This window comes from Sinocyclocheilus rhinocerous, unplaced genomic scaffold, assembly GCF_001515625.1.
Source record: "Sinocyclocheilus rhinocerous isolate Xijiao unplaced genomic scaffold, SAMN03320098_v1.1 scaffold469, whole genome shotgun sequence".
In the NCBI taxonomy this organism is placed as follows: domain Eukaryota; kingdom Metazoa; phylum Chordata; class Actinopteri; order Cypriniformes; family Cyprinidae; genus Sinocyclocheilus; species Sinocyclocheilus rhinocerous.
The window spans coordinates 960,798-977,400 of NW_015636034.1; the positions used below are offsets into that span (position 1 = coordinate 960,798).

The following is a 16,603-nucleotide window of genomic DNA, read 5'->3' on the forward strand; positions in this document are numbered from 1 at the left end:
AAATGTCTAGACCGGAGGTGCCTACTGCATCGCATTGGGCCTTAAGTTGACAAATGCACCACTTCCATTTTAGACTACTTTATTTCCACCATCTGTCTAAAATAAAATTATTTTATTTACAAATATAATTTATGAATTTTCTTTGATCTATATGTAAACATCTTTACATATAACCGAATCCATCAAAGCCAGCTTTTGATGTTTTTGACCTAATTTATGTTCGTATAACACTGTTTTTATGTGAAAATAAAGTTGGATACGTAGTTATTCACTCAATCTAGTGTTTAGCGTATAGTTGATTGATTTGTTGCTAGTGCACGTTCTGCAATTACTTACCGTTTCACTGCTTTCAGAGTACACAGCCTCAGGTTGACATGACACAATGTTCGGCACAGACACTATATTATACACTACTGTTCAAAAGTTTGGATTCAGTATTTCTTATTATATGAAATTAATACTTTTATTCAGCAAGGACACATTAAATTGTTTAAAATGTACAATGTTAAAAAGATTTCTGTTTGAAATAAATGCTGTTTTCTGTTCATCAAAGAATCATGTATCCTGTAAAGGTATTCAGTCATCCACAAAAAATATTAAGCTGCATAACAGTTTCAACAGGAATAATAATGAGATAATTCTTGAGCAGCAAATCAGCATATTAGAATGATTTCTGAAAAATCATGTGACACTGAAGACTGGAGTAATGATGCTGAAAAATCAGTCTTGCCATCACAGGAATAAATTACATTTTAAAACATTTAAATAGAAAACTGTTCTTTTAAATTGTAATAATAGTTCACAGTATTACAGTTTTTACTGTATTTTTGAATAAATAAATGCAGCCTTGGTGAGCATAAGATGCTTATTTAAGAAACCTTCAAAAATCTTACCAACCCCAAACTTTTAAACAGTAGTGTAGATCTCTTGCAGGTGACTAGTTTAGCTTATGTTATTTGCTCGATAAGGCTAATACTCCGTTATTAAGGATGGTGGTTTATGTGTATGTTGTGTTTGGATTTATGTTTTACACAGCCACTATTATGTCATGTGGATGGATCATATACTTGACATACTACAATTCCCGTAATATTGGACTCATCCTCACCCTCATCATTAACCGTCTCTATAAGAATGGATACATACACATCGGTGAGTTAGCACAGTCATCCTCAATATTGTTTTTTTGCTCATTTTTTTCATGATTGATTTTTCTGTTTCATAGATTTATTTATTTATTTTACAGGTTCATTTTCATTCTCTGTGCTGTCTGGCAAGGTCATGTTCCGAGATGTCTATTTCATCAATGAAGACATGTCGATCAGGTACACAACACAACACTATATTTCAAACTCTGTCCTTTTTATCCTCCATTGCTTTTTGACACTCTACTTATTCCTGTTGTCTGTGTGTTTTCTCATTGTTTATTGGTTATATCTCATCTTTATTTACTCTATTGGTAACTTTTTTTTTTTCCAGAATTCAAGATGGGTTACTTATATTTCGTTGGTGGAAGATGTACAACCCCAAACAGAAACAACATGGTCAGTGCAAAAGCATAACAAACAACCCACACAAATTGTGACAGATTTATGTTGTTGTTTCAGGGACATGTTTAATCATAACATAAATCCCACAAATTTTGTGCATGTCTTTTATTTTCAATGACAATTCTCCATGAATTGTGGGTGAAATGCATGTGTATTGATGTATTGTTAGTTCTGCTGTTTCTAGACCCAAAGGCTGAGACACGGCTCTATGTCACGGTTAACGGATTTGAGTTCCATGTGTATAATCGCACGGATCTGTACACTCGGCTTCAGGAAATATTTGGCCTAGAGCCCACCCTTATCCCGCCCGACCGGGATGAGGAGAAAGGGCGAGAGCAGAGGGATAAATCCCTGGAGAGGTAAACATTGCGCTAATACAAGAAAAAAAAAATTCTGGTACATAAGATTAAAGGTGAAGTAATTTTTTGAATGTTGAAATGCTTGGACCAGCTTTTAATATGCAGAAACAACTACAGATAAGCTATTTATAGACTGATTTCCTCACTGACCATCCCAACATAGAAGCATTGGCCCAACCATCCATCTGTTTGCTGAATAATTGACAACAGGAAGTGTTTTTTTTGCTAATTTTAAAAATGTGCAGATATTACTCATGTCACCTTCAATGTAGCGAGTGAAGATGTCAGTGTTACTTAGCAACAAAATGGGTTTGTTTAATTTTCCGACATTAACTGTTTTATATCTAGCTTCATGTTTGAGCATTTCCGCATGCAGGCAGTATTTGTGATGGCTACAAAACCATTGATTTATTGTTCCTTGAATTTTCTAAATTGAATCTAAACAATGCCTTGGAGGCGTTCACATAGTCTTTTTTTCTTTAGACAGTAATGGTGCAGTACTTCATATACGAAGGTGCTCATGAATGAAAATGTGTTTTTGTTGTTTTTGAAGTGTTCACATCAAAGCTGAGACTCAGGACACGTCATCTTCCTGGAGGTCTCTCATCCCCGTCATCAAAGTCAATATCAGTACAGTGAGTTCTGCAGACAAAGTTTCTCCCATTCTACTGTTTCCTGTCTGACATCAGCACGCTGCTACCTGCGTCATTCATACTCCATACTGTAACAAAGAATTAAATCTACTTAATATTTACCTTCCCATGCCTCAACTTCTATAACTCTCACTGGTTTTGCCCTCAGGGTCGTGTAGCATTCGGCAATCACCATCTTCCCCAGACCCTCTGTGTGAATTTTGACGATGCCTTCCTGACATATGCCACCAAACCACCTAGCAGCCACTTGGACCAGTTCATGCACATTGTGAAGGGTTCTCTGGAGAACGTCCGTGTCATGCTGGTGCCCAGCCCACGATACCTGGGCCTTCAGAATGATGAGTGAGTCTAATAATCTCTAGTCTATAAGAGTTTAGATTAGATTAGATTTTTTGTCTTTGTGCAAGTACAGAGCCAGTGAAATAGCTATAATCTAACTGATGTGTAAATAGGCATACTGTATATTATTTAGGGATAGCATGAAATCACTAGGTAAGCACAATTTCTTGTGTTGGCATATTGACTATTGAAACAGACAAGCCTTTGATTTGTTCTTTGTAAATAGCCTTTTGTTTACACTATCATTCAAAAGTGTGCGGTTGCTACGATTTTTTTATGGTTTTGAAAGAAGTCTTTATGCTCCCCAGGGCTGCTTTTATTTGATTAAAATTTTCTATGGTTCTTTGATTAATAGAAATGTCAAAAGAACAGTATTCATTAACACATTTTATTATTATAACGACATCTTATTAAGACAGAAATTTGGATAGGTCATGAGTGCAAAATGCATCATTAATTTCTCTGGTGATTTTCTGTTTTTAGACTTTACATTTAAATTGCATATATTTCTGAAAAGGTAAAAACTGGCATTTGGATAACACACATGGCTTCAAAGCTGATTTTATAATGTCTTTAAATAATATTAAGTGCAGATGGTATAAAGTATAGATGGCCAATGACCAGTTCAGTGCAAATGGCATGTAGCAAATAGAGAAGGTGCTGTGCACAAGTGATAATGAGGTATATGTGGCCGTTGACCATTACAGTGCACATGACATGGTGTATAAATAGAAAATAGGAGAATATGGCAATATGACTGGATTGATGCAGGATAACGGGCTATAATAAATGGCAAATCACCACTACAGTTCAAGTGACATTTTGTACAAATAGAGATGATTTAAGAAGAGAATAATTTTTTTAAAATTTCCACAGGGAAATACTAGGAAGACATTTGTACTTATACACACAAAACAATATGGTCGGATATTAAAGTATACAATTTATAACTGATATAAATGACGAGTGACCATTGCAGTGCAATATCACATGGTTAAAATAGAGCACTGAGTGGCACAGTGTTAAAATAATGCAGAGTTCAAAAATTGTGAAAATAGTGCAAATCTGCAAACTGGCAGAAATGCAGAACAGATTGTTCAGCCACAGATATAAAGATGTGAAGGACACTTTTTTTTTTTTTTTTTTTTTTTAGTTGTATAGTGAGAGTACGGTAGTCTTTCACTGCATCATGATACAATGAATTTACTCTACTGTATGTGTGTATTGTTATGTAAATATAATTATCAAAGGTTATTAATGTGCTGTTTTGCACACAAAGGTTTATTTAAGTAATCAGAGCTGTTCATTTGTTCCATTTAGTTACAACAATTATACGCACTGATCTGTGCAATTTAATTTAGATTGAAAGTAATATTAACATAATGACCTGAAGGTTAATTGCTTTTTGTATAGATAAGCTCTTTCCTATTTCATTTATGGTTGATCTGAAAGTAAGCATGGGTTCGTTTTCATTGATGTAATGAATTGGTTTGCAAGAAGATTAGTCTTGATTGTTAGCTGCTCGATTGGTAATGATTAGTGATCTGTTAGAGTGATGTAGATGTTGTTTAAAGAGTGATTTCCTGTCTCTAGACCTCCCAGGCTCATGGGAGAGGGCTTTGTGGTCATGCAGTCGAATGATGTCGACATCTACTACTACCAGGATGAACCAGGTAATCATTGTGACTGGTTAATCTTTATGTCTTTCATTATTTTGTGAATAAGGGTCTGGTGATGTTTTTTGGTATATTGGGATAAACAGTGATATTTTGTGTTTTTGCAAATGTTTGTGTGTTTTTTAGGTTTGGTCCCAGAGGAACTGGAGAGTGGAGATACAGAAGCCTGCTCTGAAGATGCCCAGCTACAGGACTTGCCTCCATGTTGGGGTTTGGACATCGTGTGTGGCAAAGGAACAGACTTTAACTATGGCCCATGGGCCGACAGACAGAGGTACAGGCACACGCTCACATGGTTGTAGTTTGGTTTGTGGTTTTATTGTTCAGGTTGTGGAAGGCTTATTAAAGCTACTACATTTATGTGACATTCTGTTTTTCTGGTCAGTATTGCTGTTTGATTATTATTACTAATGTAATAGACAGCAGCAGGAATAGACCTTTTTGTCTCAGCTATTTACATTTAGTAATTTACTATTGGTTCACTACTGTTTAAAGGTTTGAGGTCAGTAGGAAGTCTTTTATGCTTACCAAGGCTGCATTTATTTGATCGAAATTACAGTAATAACAGTGATATTGTAAAATATTATTACAAAAAAAATAAAAAATGTTTCCAGTTTTTATATATTTTAAAATACATTTTATTCCTGTGATGGCAAAGCTGAATTTTCAGCATCATTACTCCAGTCTTCAGTATCACATGATCCTTCAGAAATCATTCTGCTTATTAATATTTCTTATTATTGAAAACAGTTGTGCTACTTACATTTTCAGGTTTCTTTGATGAATAGAAAGTTCAAAAGAACAGCGTTTATTTAAAATAGAAGTCTTTTGTAACATTATAAATGTCTTAATTGTCTTGATCAATTTAAATTTCAAAAACAAAGAAATTCTTACTGACCCCAATGGTTTTAATCATCCATTCATTGCATTGTGATTTGACCCCTACAGAGACAGCCTGTGGAAGTTCTTCCTGCCTGCAGACTATCAGCCAATGAAAGTGAGCGATGTTGCCACACCAGGCAAACCCCGACAGATCCTTGCCTTTGAGCTGCGTATGAACATCATAGCTGATGCAACAATAGACCTGCTATTCACAAAGAACAGGGTATTTACTCACATACACACCTAATGATTCATTTCTGAGTGGCACACTCCTATGCATAAACGTTTGCTAGGGCAAAGTTTGCTTGCATTCATAGGAACAATGTGTACCCTCTTTTGTCTTTGTTTACTTACTAACCCATAATCCATTTGTCTTGACAGGAGACTAATGCGGTCCATGTGAATGTAGGAGCAGGTTCTTACCTCGAGGTCAACATACCCATGACTGTTGGGGAGAATGGTAACTTCCAAACTTTTATGAAAAATAACAGTAGTTAATGACGGTGACATTTGACCGTTTTTGTTTGTTTAATGTAAATTAACTTGACTCATTATTATTATTATTATTATGAACTGCAGTTTTGCCCTCCTGAGTTTTATATCATACTATTTCTAACCCATTTTTGCCTTTCTATTTCTCTACGTTTAGGTTATTCTCCCACTGTTAAAGGCCAGTTATTACATATAGATGCAACCAGCAGTATGCTGTACAGGACACTGCTAGAGGCTGAAATGCTTGCTGTGAGTGTAGCACATGATTTATAAGTGTTATGCAAAACTTAATGTTTTTAAAATTGACTAGTCAGTCTTAAAGATGCACTGGATAATTAGGCTGGTTTAAGGTCATGTTTACCAGACCTGATCAGACAGACTCCAAACGTAGCCCTTCAATACACTGAGTAACTTGAAACTTTTAGTGCACAGAACTGATAATCTTCAGAAAATTGGAACATTGCTTGCTGCAGGCGATTTGAGATCTGACAGTAATTGTCTTGAAATGTATTGTTGAAAATGGGAAATTTGTTACAAAACATGAATTTAGAGTAGTAATATTTGTAGTAATTCAGATATTGCATATTGCGAGGCCCTTTTCCACTACTGACATTCACCCACGCAGCACTTTGGGGAGGGTTGTAGCATCAGCATAGAAGTGTATTGGACTTTTGAAACAAGTGATGAATATAAATTCTGAATTATTTGAATGATAATTGTAATAGTATGTGTAATGAAAACAATTAAGTCTACACAATTGCTTAAATGTCCTTGTAGATGTCTTAATTATTCTGCCCTAAAGCTAAGCTGGATAAACTGTACTGAATGCTAACAGCTGGCCTTGAACTCCTCAGTTCCATGTCATAGCCAGCTATCCACGCGTGTGGAACATGCCCCAGTCCTGGCAGTGTGAGATTGAGGTTTACAAAGCCACGTACCACTTCATCTATGCACAGAAGAACTTCTTCACAGGTAACGTTTCTCTCTTACCTGTAACTAATGTGTCTAAAGTCCATCCTCCGGTTGAGCTCCTCCTGTTGTGATCTGCAGATCTGATCAAGGACTGGGCCAGCGACAGTGAACCGGACATCTACTCATTCGTTCCATATTCGTGGAAGTTTAAGATACTCTTTCACCAGTTTGAGATGATTTGGGCTGCCAATCAACACAACTGGATTGACTGCTCCACCAAACAGCAGGAGAACGGTGAGAGAGACTTTCATAATGAATGTGACACTGGAAAAAACTAATATAGTGTTTGAGACATGTGAACACCTTAGGAAATCTAACAAATTAATAAGGCTTTGTATACACACTATCATTTTGATAGTGATTTAGGAAAATGTGATGTTGCATACACATAATATCCTGAATGACAGGAGTTTGGATTGGATTTGTTAGACTGGATTAAATTTTTTTTTGTATGTAATGTTTATTTATTTACATATTTGCTGGTTGGTTGAATATTAATAATAATAAACTTTATTTGTATTCTACCATTTATGAAAATTTTAGGAAATGCAGCTCAAAGTGCTTTAAAATAAAAATATTACAAGAACTTCACATGAGAACAAATAAAATTACCGTAATTAATGTAACATATGATAAAAGATGGAACACACTTTATAATGATAATAAAAGATAAAGGTAGTTTACATAAAATGCATAACAAAAAACGTAATTTGTCCATCAAAGTACACATTGTTGATCACATATGTGTAATAATATAGTTATAATAAAAGAAAATATGCTACAAAGAATGTTTCAGAGAAGTTATTTTTAGTGCCAAACTAAAAAGATACATTTTTAGCTTTCTTTTGAAAATATTTAGCTTATTTATTTTTTCATTTTTAAATTTATTTTCTGCTCAAACTATGTTAGTTACTTTAATACTTTGTTATATTAGTGCCAAATGAAAGGATTTTAGACTGTAAAACAAAGCACCAAGCACTTCTAAACATAATGTGGAATCAGTTTGACTTTTTTCTTGATTTCTGAATAACTTCGAACATATTCATGCTCTTTGTCTGTAGTTTATCTCGCTGCCTGTGGGGAAACGCTGAATATTGACTTCACTTTGCCATTTCACGATTTTGTCCCGGCCACCTGTAACACACGTTTCTGTTTGAGAGTGAGTGTACACCCTTGCAAACATTTACACGCACTTGTCTGTTTTGCTGAATGATGTGTGATCAAGCATTACAACCTTATATGACATTAAAACATAAGCGGCCACCTAAATCTCCTCTGAATGACACTGAACTCTCATACAGGCTGAGGACACAGATATGCGCTTGTGTCTGCCTGACTGTCACCCCAGCCGGTACCCGCTGCTCACCCTCACTAAGGATTACCAGCACTGTAAGACCCCTCCAGACAAAAATATGCCAGCAGAAGGGCAAGGAGCACCTCCCAAAAACAACAAACCCCGCTGGAGGAACATGACTCATGCAGAGTAAGTGCGCACCATTGATCTATTTCTGTCCCTCTTCTTTTCTGCGTCCTCTCACTTGCGCTGCTCTTTGACACTTCTGTTGTGTTTATATGTGTTTGTTTTTGTTTCCAGGGCTGGTTGGGTGGACTGCTGGAGTGTGCCGAACTTCATGCTGATTATAGACTATACTTGGCATCCCATCTACCCTCAGAAGACTGACCAGCAGCTCAAACAATCATGTAAGCTTTTGAATAAAACAATAAAAATAATAAACTTATTGTATAGATATTGTAAAGATTCTGTAGACACGCCTACTTCTTTATTGATAGGTCTGCATTCTCCATCAAATCAAGTGGAAATATCTAGTTGAAAATTCTTAAGCATTTTGGAGCATGTAGCCCAAGCTGCATCTGGCTAACTGTTTTTGATCCTGTCAGTAACATGTTTATCTCAATAAACGAGACGGGCATGTGTAAATGTGGAAGTAACTATGAATACTCGTGACAGATCCTGATATAAAAAAAAACGAATACCAAATGTTTTAATTAGAAATTTATGTGAATGTTGTCATAAGTTCGCTTATAAGTTATAATATTTCAAGTTATTGTAATTCTGTAATTGTTAATAAATAATAAATAAAAACAATCAGATAATTTGCAGTTTAGACCTGGCTTTCAATTATACTGAAATGATGTATGCCATTAATTACTCATTTTATCCCAAGCAATTGAAAATAAAATCTGTGTAACAGAGGCATGAGTTTCAGTTCTAGTATCATTGATACTGGTCTTCATTCATAATACAAGTTTTTAAAATATCAAATATTTGAAATAATATCTTTCTGTTGTTCTACAATCATTTGGAGATTCATTGTGAAAAATATATTTGAATAATCACGGTTAATTACAGAAAAATGTGCAATTAATTAGTTACATTTTTTTGATTGATTCACAGCACTAAAACATTTAATTAAAATGTTAGTTTTGTAAAAAAATCATATGTAGGTAGTAGGCACCATTTTATATTTGTCCATAAAAATAATTTCAAGCATTTAAGCAAAATACTTTGATCGTGAGATGCATCGGTTCAGTCAGGTGTGTCAAAACTTTAGACGTGCCTTGTATATGTTTACTTTTAAAATCTCTGTTGCTGTTTTTACTTGCAAAGTACATTTATTAACCTGACCTTTTTACACTTCACTTTACATTACGTGCAGTGTCAGAAATAGAGGAGTCCATGCTGTCAGCACTGCGACCGCCAGAACACGTTCCACCTGTGCCTCCTCCACCTCGAATCTCCTCTGACCCCAGCTTGCTGCCCCCTGACCGCTTACATGTGGAGATGGAGCTGAGCCCAGACTCCCGCATCACCCTTTATGGCCCCCTCCTCAGAGCGCTGGTGTCCATCAAGGTACACATTTATATATGCATGTATGCTCACATATGGGTTCAGGATTCTTAAACTGAGCAGATGTGTCACTAAAACCACTAACTTATGTTTATTTAAACGAACTTGTGTCCTTCACAACACACTCCTCTTTTCCTTATAATGACGGATTAAAATGAGGGCGACTGAATAATGACACTTTTTTTTTGGCTGCAATATTCCATTAAAATGGTGGTTGTTGTTGTTTTTATCTGTGCAGGAGAACTACTTTGGAGAGGACGACATGTACACAGACTTTGAGGAGTCTCTATCCAGCCCTGTGCTGAGCTCCTACTCTTCTTCATCTGGTTGGACCGGGGTGGGTCTGGAGGAGAACCGCTCTAAAGACACACCCCACCCTCTCTCCCTACGGCCCTGGGACATCACCGTACTCATCAATCTGCACAAAGTCCATGGACGACTTCCAACGGTCAGTACCTATTCAGTGATTTCATTCATAGGAGCCAAAGTGATGACATGTCATGATTGTGAGCCTAGTCTTTTGATGCCTTGCAGGCACTGATATTTTCCTTCAGGAATCGCAAGTGTGGTTGTAAATCTTATTTGTTCTCTCTTTACAGCACTGTAGCAGTGATGGCCCAGAGGGTCCTACAGGCTTCCTGGAGCGCCTGTGTTTTGAGATGAAAAAGGGTTATAAGGAGACCATGCTACAGCTTGTTCTCTCGCCTCTACATGTGTTTGTCAGTGATAACTATCAGGTGAGAGTGGGAGGAGGTGACCTTGTTCATATTCTCTCAGGTGCTGGTATTTAAAGTTCTCATGATATTTCGGTTTTGTGTAATTTATTCCTGTGTGTGTGTGTAGCGGCCTGCTGTTGATGCCGTGTTGCGAGATGGCCATCTGAGCCTCTCGGGGTTGCAGATGAGAGCCCACGCTATGTTCTCAGCGGAAGGCTTACCAGCGGGCAGTGACACACTCGAATATGCTTGGCTCATCGATGTTCAAGCTGGAGCTCTTACAGGAAGAGTCAGTGTGCCACAGGTGACTAATTTATTTTGACACTACAAAAGGGATGCATGACTTTTGTAAAGGAATTTTTCTAGTAATGTCTGTGGCATGATGACCTCGCACATATATTTTGACGCGTCACTCATTGTGTTAGAATGAAAATGTTCTCAGTAATTACACTTTTAATAGAAGTGTAGCAGACATGTGGACTGGAGAGTTTAAAAGAATGTGAAGGTTGGATTTTTGTTAAAGCGCGTGAATGAAAACTTTCTGTGAGATTTATATATTGTTAAGCATAGTAGTCATCTCAAATATCTTCTTTTAGCTAATTAATTTCAAAAGTGAACAAATAGTACATAGACATCAAAAAGTAAAAAATAAAGCTCGTTTTAAATGCTTGTTTTTGTCTTGTTTACCTTCACAGCCCGTCAGTAAGCCTCAAGTACCAATCAAAAATGTTACATTTATTTAAAATGTCAAACCAAAAGATCTTTTATAGTTGTTGTTAATTATTTACTATGCATATAACTGATGCTGATATGGCACTTAAAATGCATTAGTCATTGTGATTAATATTATATATTTATCTATAAATATGATCCTAACAAATAACAAACCTTTAATTTTTTTATCTCTAAAAAGCTACTGAATGTGTCACCAAAAGGGATTAGTCAAGATGATTATTTTAATCTACTGACAGCATTAATCACTGTTTGTATGCATTTGGTGCAGCAGATGTGATCTGGTAGTGTTTGTGTTTCAGTGTGCGTCTCTTCTGGAGTGGGGCGAGAGCTTTGTGTTTCATGTAGTGTCCCGAGAGTTCCAGCTCCAGCAGCCAAAACCATCTGTCACCTGCCAACATGGAGTTGATCGTAGAGTCTGTGGTGCCAAGGTATTGCAGAAACACGCACATCTGCACTGTCATATTCACATCATTTTCAAAACGACTACACAACTGAGTGTGTGTCTGTACGTGTAGCATGCAGCCCTGCCTGGTCCCTGTCGCACATCAGAGGATCTGAAGTACACCATGACTCGACTAACAGTTGACGGAGCCCAGGTTTTCATTGTTGAACACGGCTGTGCAGCCAATATTAAGGTATGATTAGCGATTGATCAGATGGCAATACAGCTATTGATAGAGCATGCAACACTAAAGACTAAAGACTAATTTAGCTTCACATCACAGGAATAAATTGCATTTTAAAATATATTCAAATAGAAATATTCAGTTTTTGCCGTATTTTTGATCAAATAAATGCACTTCTTTCAAAAACATTAAATAATCTTAATTATTCCAAACTTTTGACCAGTAGTGTATGTATGTTTGCCCATCAGACCGGAGCCTTGCGGTTGGCCACATGTAATTTGCATACAGCTGCTGTCGGCGAAGGCATCAGTGCCGTTCTGCAAGACGTAGTGATCGCTCAATTCGTCGAGCAACAGGAAGTTGCACGGCTTGGCCTGCCTCCACCCCTCCTTCGGCGTTCTCATTGGCTCGAAGCCGGTTCGGTGACCTTTAACCTCATCACGGCTGATGTGGCATTGGCTGCTGACCATCCAGCCAAATATGAGGTCCAGAGGCAGTTCCTGGAGCTTCATGACATGAAAACAAAAAGGTTCATGTGTATCCTTTATGATTTAATTTTTTGTATTGCTTAAAGGGTTAGTTCACCCAAAAATGAAAATTCTGTCATTAATTACTCACCCTCATGTCGTTCTAAACCCGTAAGACCTCCGTTCATCTTCGGAACACAAATTAAGATATTTTTGATGAATTCTGAGCGCTCTCTGATCATCCCATAGACCGCAATGCAATTACCACGATCAAGGTCCAGAAACAAGGTCCAGCTGACACAGAACAGCATACGCTGTTTACGTTCAGTGGATACTCTCCAAAATGGCACCAGGGTGACGCGGAGGAGACTAATTGTTGAATAAAGTCGTTATTTTTGTTTTCTTTGCGTACAAAAAGTATTCTCGTAGCTTACGGTTGAACCCCTGATGTCACATGGATTATTTTACCGATCTCCTTGCTACGTTTCTGGACCTTGATCGTGGTAATTACATTGCTGTCTATGAAGGGTCAGAGAGCTCTCAGAATTCATCAAAAATATCTTAATTTGTGTTCCGAAGATGAAGGAGGTCTTACGAGTTTAGAACGACATGAGGGTGAGTAATTAATAACAGAATTTTCAGCTTAAAGGGTTAGTTCACCCAAAAATGAAAATTAGCCTGTGTTTTACTCACCCTCAAAGCATCCTAGGTGTATGTGACTTTCTTCTTTCAGACTAATCCAATCGGAGTTATATTAAAAATGGTCCTGGCCCCTCCAAGCCTTTCAATGGGGGTAAGCGGGTGTTGGTTGTCAACAGTTCAGAAGACGTGAACTAAAGTGCACGCATCTGTAAAAAAAGGTCCCTCACACGGCACCGGGGGGTGAATAGAGGCATCCTGTAGTGAATCCATGCATTTTTGTAAGATAAATATCCATATTTCAAATGTAATAAACACTTTTTTCTCACTTCCGCTGACTGTGGTACGCGGAAGACGTTCAGTCGGATGATGTAGGACGTAGGCGCAGCACGCGCACCTCTGAGAAATGCAGGAGCAAAGGAAACAAAGTTTCCTTACATTAGCAAAGGAAAACCAGTCTCCTCTTGGCTTATATCGAAATCCTCCGACATTTTTCTTTACAAATCCTCGTTTTGTGCTTCTAATTCGTGACCGGCGTTTTGTTTTGTTTTGTCTCCGCGTTCCTCACTAATCACGCAACACCGACGTCTTACGTCATCTGCCTGCTCGGCTTCCACGTACGACAGTCAGCGGAAGTGAGAAAAAAGTCTTTATTACGTTTGAAATATGGATATTTATCTTACAAAAATGCATGGATTCGCTACAGGAGGCCTTTATTCACCCCCCGGAGCCGTGTGAGGGACGTTTTATTATGGATGCGCGCACTTTTTCACATCTTCTGAACTGTTGACAACCAACACCCACTTACCCCCATTGAAACCTTTCGCGCCGCGGGAATCTTTTCATATGTGAACTAACCCTTTAATGTGCAGGCAAACATATGACAATGTCAATTTGATATCTATAGCACAACTAAACACAACAGCATTTGACCAGTGTGCTTTACACCAATGCAAGAGACAGTAAAAAATATCAATATATAAATAAGAAAACCAGAAAAACAAAACCAATCATATTTCCTGTGTGTTTTAGACTTTGGTTCCTTTGGCCTGAGGAGAAATACAAGCGAAGCCGTAATCGCTGTGGTTGTCTTGGTGGATGTCGTTTTTTTGGCGGCTCAGTTGGTGGCCTGGACTTCTTCCGCTTGGAGGAAATTACACCCCCTGCAAGCTCCGCCTTCTCTAGCATCAGTGCAGAGACTGACATGTCCTACGGCCAATCATTATTACATCCAGGAGAATGGATCGTCACTAAGGAAACTCATAAACTCTCAGACGGTAAGTTTTGTTTGTGGCTATTATGATGCTGATTGGTTATCAAGAGAACTGTACTTATTGATTGGTTTAATTGAAGCTAAAGGTGTTGCTATGCGGCGAGAAACGTGTTCCCCTTCTCCGATGGTGGACTTGGAGAGACGTGGCCAGCACCTCAGTCTGCACGTACCTCTGCGCTCTCACAGCTCTGCCTCTTCCTCTGAGGAAAACTCTTCCTCCAGTGCTGCCTTGCCTCTCTTAGCTGGAGAACGAGAGAGTCCCTCCCCCTCAACAGAGTGAGTCAGACACATGTGCTCCTGTATCATATAGAACAATTCCAGTCCCATAACTTATAATTTATATCTCAATTGTGAGTTTATTTCTTGCAATTGGACATTTTTATATCTCACAATTTCACTTTTATTTCTTATTTTAAACTTCTCACAATGGTCTGCGCCGACATACAGCGCCGTTGAGCTACGGGCGTCCCGAGTTCGAATCCTGACTCAAAGGACCTTTCCCGATCCCAGTTCTGATCTGTCCTGTCATAATAAAGGCAAAAAAAGGCCTTAATCTCACAATTTTTTACTATATGGCGGAAATGGGCTTCTATAAGCCAACCTGTAATTTGAACAATCAATCATTAAATACACTATTGTTTAAAAATTTGTGGTCGGTAAGAGAAAACAAAGGTCTTAGATTAGGAATAAAACTGACTTGGACATTTAGTCCATCAGAAATATTGGATAATTTAATAAGTGAAAATTGTATTATGGGATGTGTCAAAATAAGTAATTTTATTGGCTGAGATGTTTTATTGGTACTCTATTCAGTGCATCTGTTCAGGTTAGAAATGTCACTTTATGATGAATTTGTGCTTAATCATAAAAATAATAATAATAATCATAAAAATCATAAAAAATACACTACCGTTCACAAGTTTGAGGTCAAAAAAAAAAAAAAGGTTTTTGAAAGAAGTCTCTTATGCTCACCAAGGCTGTCCCAGTAGTTTTTTTTTTTTTTTAAATGAAACCGGTTCTGAATAAAAGCAGGTTCTTGGCCCCACTCTACACTTTCTTTTACTCTAGTGTTTGAATGTGCATTTTACTGTTTGTGTGTTTTACAGGTTAATGAATGTAACCACTGACGGTCCAATTCCTGAGGGTCCACCCTTGCGCTCTCCACTCCGCTCTCCTCTCAAGCGCCAGTCATCTGTCCAATCAGCTCGCCTCGGCAGCACCAAGAGCCTATCGGCTGCCGTCTTCGTAGAGAAAGCCACGCCTCCTACTGGTGTGCAGTTTAGCAGCGAGGTTTCCCGTAGCGACGAGAACGTTCTAGACTCACCAAGGCAGAGAAGAAGCTACGGGTCATTTCCTTTCACTCCATCAGCTGATTCTAGCACATTCCATCAGTACCGCTCAGTTGACTCCTCCATGTCTGTGGCTGACAGTGAAGCCTACTTTAGCGCTAACGAGGAGTTTGAGCCAGTCAGTAGCGATGAAGGTCCAGGTACCTATCCAGGGAGGAAACGCAGACGGAGACAACAGGGTCAGCCTCACACAGAACACAGTCGTACATCTATATACCACAGTGTGGAAGGACCTCTGTCAATCGCTGAGACCCGCCCACCTCCACTGCCTAGCCACACTTCTCAAGCTTCATTTGTCTCTGCACTTGGATTGGAGGAAGAGGGCTCTATTGAAACAGAGAAGGTGGAGCCTGGCCTCCTGACAACACAGCCACATTTAATGGCTTTATACCAAAATTACCTTGCACATTATCATGTTTCAAACTGGGCTGTTAAGCAGCCTACCAATAAGAGAACATCTAAGTCATCGCTGCATCGTCCGCTTGACCTTGACACGCCCACAAGTGAGGAGAGCTCCGCCTCCTTTGACCAGTTGTCCATCCCATCTTTTAAGGTTTATATTTGATTTTTTTTCTTTATTGTTATATATTATTTATGCAGTTGTGAATCCGAGCTAGATGAATCTTATAAAGAAATGTCCAGGTCATATTTCAGCAACAATATCAAGGAAAAAAGAATTATGATTTGTATAAATAAAATTAAGTCTATTTATAAATATACAGTAAATATTATTATAAATCTAAATATATATTTTTTTCCTGACTATTAAGGAACCCTTCCCAAAGTAATATTAATTTATGAATGTAAATGAAAATGAGTGAACTATATATTAAACATTTTGTGTAAATATAAAAATTATTTTTATGAAGCATCAAGCACTCTCCTTAAATTAATATAAATATATATATATAGTATAATTATATATAAGTGTATATATAAATATATATACATTTATAATATATATTGTAAAGTGTGTGTATATATATATATATATATATATATATAT

At 37.6% G+C, this 16,603-nt stretch overlaps 1 protein-coding gene across 1 annotated transcript in view; it reads left to right on the plus strand.

The window, feature by feature from the left end:
• The window catches only part of LOC107747574 (uncharacterized protein KIAA1109-like), a 66,110-nt gene that overhangs the window by 6,663 nt on the left and 42,844 nt on the right, over positions 1 to 16,603 (plus strand). The window contains 26 exon segments of the mRNA XM_016562163.1: positions 1,036 to 1,152; positions 1,247 to 1,325; positions 1,480 to 1,544; positions 1,735 to 1,909; positions 2,463 to 2,544; positions 2,711 to 2,904; positions 4,495 to 4,574; positions 4,704 to 4,851; positions 5,526 to 5,682; positions 5,841 to 5,919; positions 6,109 to 6,200; positions 6,806 to 6,923; positions 7,002 to 7,157; positions 7,985 to 8,082; positions 8,225 to 8,406; positions 8,518 to 8,624; positions 9,602 to 9,795; positions 10,031 to 10,240; positions 10,392 to 10,529; positions 10,636 to 10,812; positions 11,543 to 11,671; positions 11,759 to 11,878; positions 12,118 to 12,398; positions 14,008 to 14,252; positions 14,329 to 14,524; positions 15,355 to 16,150. Of these exon segments, the coding sequence (XP_016417649.1) occupies positions 1,036 to 1,152; positions 1,247 to 1,325; positions 1,480 to 1,544; positions 1,735 to 1,909; positions 2,463 to 2,544; positions 2,711 to 2,904; positions 4,495 to 4,574; positions 4,704 to 4,851; positions 5,526 to 5,682; positions 5,841 to 5,919; positions 6,109 to 6,200; positions 6,806 to 6,923; positions 7,002 to 7,157; positions 7,985 to 8,082; positions 8,225 to 8,406; positions 8,518 to 8,624; positions 9,602 to 9,795; positions 10,031 to 10,240; positions 10,392 to 10,529; positions 10,636 to 10,812; positions 11,543 to 11,671; positions 11,759 to 11,878; positions 12,118 to 12,398; positions 14,008 to 14,252; positions 14,329 to 14,524; positions 15,355 to 16,150 (4,415 nt within the window).